At 36.7% G+C, this 5,753-nt stretch overlaps 1 protein-coding gene across 1 annotated transcript; it reads left to right on the top strand.

Moving 5' to 3' along the window:
- trim13 (tripartite motif containing 13) lies at window positions 1-2,940 on the top strand. The gene is made up of 2 exons (XM_028790470.2): window positions 1-498; window positions 1,190-2,940. The coding sequence occupies exon 2, from the start codon at window positions 1,212-1,214 to the stop codon at window positions 2,406-2,408; it is 1,197 nt and encodes a 398-aa protein (XP_028646303.1). The 5' UTR covers window positions 1-498; window positions 1,190-1,211; the 3' UTR covers window positions 2,409-2,940.
- The last annotated feature ends 2,813 nt before the right edge of the window (window positions 2,941-5,753 follow it).

Here is a 5,753-nt window from a genome sequence, read left to right on the forward strand (position 1 = left end):
AAAGGTCAAGGATGCGTCCTGGCTGTAAATATGGTGGCTTATGCTTTATGTTTCGTAGAGTTATCCTAATTATTATCCAGTTAGACGATGTAGCGTAATAACACATGCGGCCTCCTTTTTAAACTTTCCAGTCTTATGAAAAGGAGCGCTGCAAGAAATCTGTTTACTTTGTGTTGCGTTATTGCAGCCATTCGATCTTGAGCCGCAGCGAGCCGTTGTTGTGCTTTTTATTTTTGTGAACTGATTACCCTTCAGTAGTTTTTTTTGGGCAGGCTTTGAAGATTGACATGCAAGTAGCCAATTAATGCGCTCTATCCAGGGTTGAAAACACCCATAGTTCCGATTTTTAATACCCCGCCTTCCCGGCTCAGATTTGTTTTTGATTCACGAGTCGACCTTTCATTTCTTAAAGCTGGATTTTTTACCCAGGAATATGGCTGCAAGACTAAACGTGAAGAAGCACCGTAACTGGTTTTTATCGTGCGTTGCACGCAGCTGGTGAGTAAGAGGGGGCTATTCGGGCTAAATTCCTGTTTTTAGTCTGTACATTTATTTCTGGGCATTCTATCACACACCACTACAAGTGGGTAAACTGTGTTTGCAAGAAAATTAAACATAAAATATTATGCAACTGTTTTTTTTAACTGGACGAAAACTCTACTGGTTCGTGAGCAATTTCTTTTGAATTAATTACTGAGATTTATAGTTTTTGATACAGTTGTCCGATGTCATTTTCAGGGCTCATTAATAGCAAAATTCACGGTGTTTAAAAAAATCACATATGTAGCAATATAAAGCTGTCTGCAGATACCAATTGCCGATTGATCTTCGCGCAAGTCGTATGTTTCTCTGGGGCGGTTGTGAGTGGGAATGATCAGGAGTTTAAGCCCCGACGCCTTTGCCTGTCTGTAATATTGCTCGCAACTGAAAAATATTGTATTACTATCACCTGCGCTGATGAGTCGATTTTTAACACTTCATTTTAGCTGAAACGCATTACGTAAATTGTTTATACGTAGTAAATCTGGGAAAAGGTATTACAGTATTGAAACTAAAAGTACCTATTAAGCAGTCCATATTGCAGTTTCTGAATTCTAAAGTAAATTCTGAATTAAAATTTAGAAGAAAACCAATTCCACTAGACAGGCGTGACACCTTTTTTTTTTTCTTCTTTCTTCTCCCAATACAGAGCTCACTTAATGGTATAATCCATGGATGTGTTAGAAGAAGATCTTACTTGCCCCATTTGCTGTTGTCTGTTTGATGACCCACGAGTTCTTCCATGTTCGCACAACTTTTGTAAGAAATGCCTGGAAGATATCCTTGAGGAAAACCGAACTGCTTTCCACAAGTTACCATTTAAGTGTCCGACTTGCCGCAAGGAAATCTCAACTGCTTTGAATTTTATGCAGATCAATTATGTACTGAGAGCAATTGTAGAGAAATATAATCAACTTAAAGTAACTCCCGAGATGTCTTTGTGTAAAAAGCATACCAGCCAGCCACTTAACATTTTCTGTTCCACCGACCTCAGGCTAATATGTGGGTTTTGTGTAACTATGCCAGAACACAAAGGGCACACATTTTGGTCCATTGAAGAGGCCTGTCAACAAGAGAAAAAGGCCTTTGTAGCCCTTTCCTGTCAACTGACGAGCTGGCATGCTACTGATGTCAAGTCTTGCTTAGAGAGGCTGGATACGGGTAAAAAAGAGGTGTTGCAGCTAGTTTCCAAGGATGCAGACAGGGTTGCAGAATATTTTAACAGATTAATTCAAACTCTTGAGCATAAGAAGAATGAGATTCTTTCTGACTTTGAAACGATGAAGTTAGTGATAATGCAGACTTATGATCCTGAAATAAACAAATTAAACAAAGTGCTGGAAGAGCATGCAAGTGCTCTTCACATCATCAACTCTTTCACTGAAACTGCAGATTCCTTTACATTTTTACTGAAAATGCAAGATATGCGAGAGAAACTGACTAGAATCCAGGATGTTATTTTGCCTTCTCATGGTGATACAAGTGCACATCATCTTATGAAAAGCTTTGATACCAAGCAATGGGACGATGTGAAACTCAAAGACATTGATAAGCTTGCTGCTCCTCATGAAAAGTGTGTGTTTCAATTTACAAAACAAAAATATAGTTGGGTTTTTTGGAGTTTTGTTTTTTGTGCTTGCTTGTTTATAATCTTAATGATGATGGAGTTCTTCAACATTTCAGGACTAGCAAAAAGTGCCTTTAACATTTGGAGGTCTATTTTCCTAAATTCTGAATTAACAGACTACATGGGATGGTGCTGGAGTGAACTTGAAAACTTCAGTTTACTTTTTTATGACTATTTTCAGGAAAGCAAACTAGTTGTGCTTAACCATGTAGCGGAATTTGTTTGTTACTATAGATTATAATGAAACGAATGTCTCTGGTATGTACATGCAAAAACTGCACTGCTAAATTAACATATTATGTAAACATTTAATATTACAGATAAAATCTGATTACTAATTATTAGTCACCATGCCACTCTAATGGAATAAGTTGGTTTGCAAGGCTGATTTCATATTAATAAAATGCTGTTTCAGTTGGTAATTTTTCATGGTATACCATACATGTAAATTAGTGTTACTGTTAAAAAGAGGGCAGAAGACATGGTCATACTTTCAAACAATGCAAATGTCTTAGAAACTATGTAACCCAAATTTTGGCTTTCTGATTCCAAGTATATCAGATAAATATTCTGTATTTGCTTAACCAAATTTCACTTTACTTTGGATAACACTGCATTACATGCAATACTCCTCATGTTAACAATGTTGGGAAAGAGTCTGAATTATCAACATATAATTCAATGATACCCTATGCAATTTCTAAATAAAAAAATTAGTTGTATACTTTGTTTTTTTAAAAATGTTATGCTACACCAGAAGTCCCTGACCTTGCAGAACTGAACGCCACAGGAAATCCTTTCTACCTGTGGCAATAAGACTGTATAACTCTTACTCATTCTGTAGGCGATCTTTTTCAGAATTTTTGTCATTAGGTCTCATTTGATTTTTTATTTACTCATCTGTATGTTACTGAATGTTTGTTTCATCCCATCATCACATGCTGCTATCTCATTTTTTCATGGCACAAACACTAGGTCACTTTTCATAACCACTTGCACTAATAATCTGTTGTTTTATTATATCTGTTATAGTCTTAGTTATAGTTGTTTGTTGCTTTGCACAAATTAGTTATATAGTTATAATACAAACTATTAGTTATAGTTATTTGTTACTTTGTTTATAGTTATTTTGTTATTGTGTTTGCACTATTACTACTGATCTTTTTAACTCTTTACTACCTTATCTTTATTCCTCTTGTTGCACTGAGCATGTATATGACAAAAGAATTTCCCTCAGGATAAATAAAGTTATCCTATCTATCTATCTATCTATCTATCCATCCATCCATCCATCCATCCAACCAAAGTGGAGAAGCAACTGAGATGTAGCAGGAGGTCACAAGACCTTCTTCCTGATAGGAAGCAGCCCATGGTCCCAAGTTAAGAGAACAATGTTTTCCTTGGAGAACTGGCCCTTTACAGTCTACTAAGAGTTCAGAGCCTGCTAAGAAACATTTCTGCTTGGTATCGGAACTTACCCAGTGAGGAGGATTTCAATACCCCTCAAGCCAGTAATCATTGAATTTGGCCTTGTGAATGATGTGGGACAAAGGCTCAACGGAGAAAGGAAGAACCAGTGCTTTGGTGTGATGTTTTAATATTTCAACAGACAAACAGTACAGGGATCCTAAAGGTAAACCCAGAAGGGTAAGAGCACTTTTGTTTATATTCTGCATACTTAGTTCTTTTCAGTTTTGTCTTGTTTGGCTCTATTATTTGTGTACAGTCTGAAATAGGCATATTAACCCTGCTTATGCTGTACTCCATGGTGTGTCACCATACTCGAGTAATGCCAGAAGGGCACTCCTTTGCCGTTTTGCTAAAAAAAAAAAAAAAAAAAAAAATTACAATTTAAGTAACTGATTTTTTTTTAATTACCATCTGTACATATTGCCCACAAAATTGTAATAAAATGTATTCCACTGTCAAGTGTTGATTTCACTCCTGAACCCCTTGCTGCTGGGACAGAATTGTTTTCAATAAATAATGTTCATGGAACATTGTTAACATATATGACCATCAGCATGCAAACTATTTAAACCCTTTGAACCCTTCCATGTGTTCCTTAAATGCAAACATTTTTCATCAGCAGACATACTGTTCTTAGCACTAAATTTGGACAAACCAAAAATGTCAATTGCTTCTGAAAACGTTTTTTATTTATATGTAAAGGGATTATACAACATAGCATGTTTTTGTCTTAACTATTGTAATGATAGTTTTATATTGTAATTCTTTTATATCCTGCTTTTTTACAAGTTGAAATCTTTATACCTTGATTCTTTTACCTAGTTTTCTTTAATCCCTGATCCTGTGTGAATGCTGCCTATGCATTTATGAAACTAAAGAAATGCCTGAAATGGTGGGAGATGTGCAGTAGACTTTGTAACACATAAAGATTCACTTTTTTAACACTGTTTGAAGACAACGATAACATTTATTTTGTAAATATTTTCTCTCCTATTATATGAAGCAGTGCTCACAAAAAAAAGGACAAATTGTTTAATTTAATTACATTTTACTAACAAAATTCTCACCCCTAGTCCAGGTTGGGAGCAGAAACAATCCAGCAAATACAATAGCTATAAAGTCAGTGTTTGGGCAAAGTGTACTTAATTTCCCCCCAACAAGAGAGAATTTATTTTCATATCATGATTTGCAATAAGATGGCTCTAGGATGAAAACTATTTTAAAAGTTGTCATTTAAAATCTTTCTGTCCATCTGCTGAACCTGAAGAAATGTTTAGGCTCCAAGTCTGGCTCCCAAAAATCCTATCATTTAAGATTGGACACAAGGCACGAACTGACCCTGACCCTAACCCATGCACATGGGAGAAATATTGGAGTACCTGGTGAAAACCCACACATCTGAGAGAGAGTGCAAGTTACACACAAAATTGTGGCAAGGTTGGCAGTCTGTCCTGGCTGTACCCACTTGTCTGTACCCTCTTGCCAGTCTGATATCATAAATGGGGCAAGGGTTCAATTCAGGCTAATTTTCTGATCACAATTAAACATGCTGCCATTTCCCAGTTTTGCATTTATTGTTCCAATCCAAAAATATTACACAAGGTTGTTTTTTAAATTTGCATTTTATAGGCTTGGGCAATTATATCCGATCTGAACTTATCATGACTTACAAACCAGAGCGCACATTAAGATCTCAAGATGCCGGTCTGCTTATGACTCCAAGGATTAATAAAATAACAGTGGGAGGTCCAGCTTTTAGTTACAGGGCCCCTAAACTGTGGAATGGTCTGTCTGCTATTATAAGAGATGCCCTTCGGTCTCAGCTTTTAAATCCCGGCTGAAGACTCACTACTTCAGTTTAGCATATCACGACTAGAGCTGCTGATTAACTGTACAGACTGCATCTCTTTTGTTAGTCATTAGCACTAAAACATAAGTAACATGATAGTTATAATTTGTTACTAACCCTCACCTATTCGGTTTCTCTTCTCGGTACTCAAATGTGGCACTTGGTGCCACAGCCTGCCTGCCAGGTTGTTTTGCCTGCCTAAGGTAAAATCATCCCTGATGGAGGATCACAGGAATCGTGGGGTAGAGGGGTCCTTTCATCGGACTG

This window comes from Erpetoichthys calabaricus, chromosome 4, assembly GCF_900747795.2.
Source record: "Erpetoichthys calabaricus chromosome 4, fErpCal1.3, whole genome shotgun sequence".
NCBI classification, from domain to species: Eukaryota; Metazoa; Chordata; class Cladistia; order Polypteriformes; family Polypteridae; genus Erpetoichthys; species Erpetoichthys calabaricus.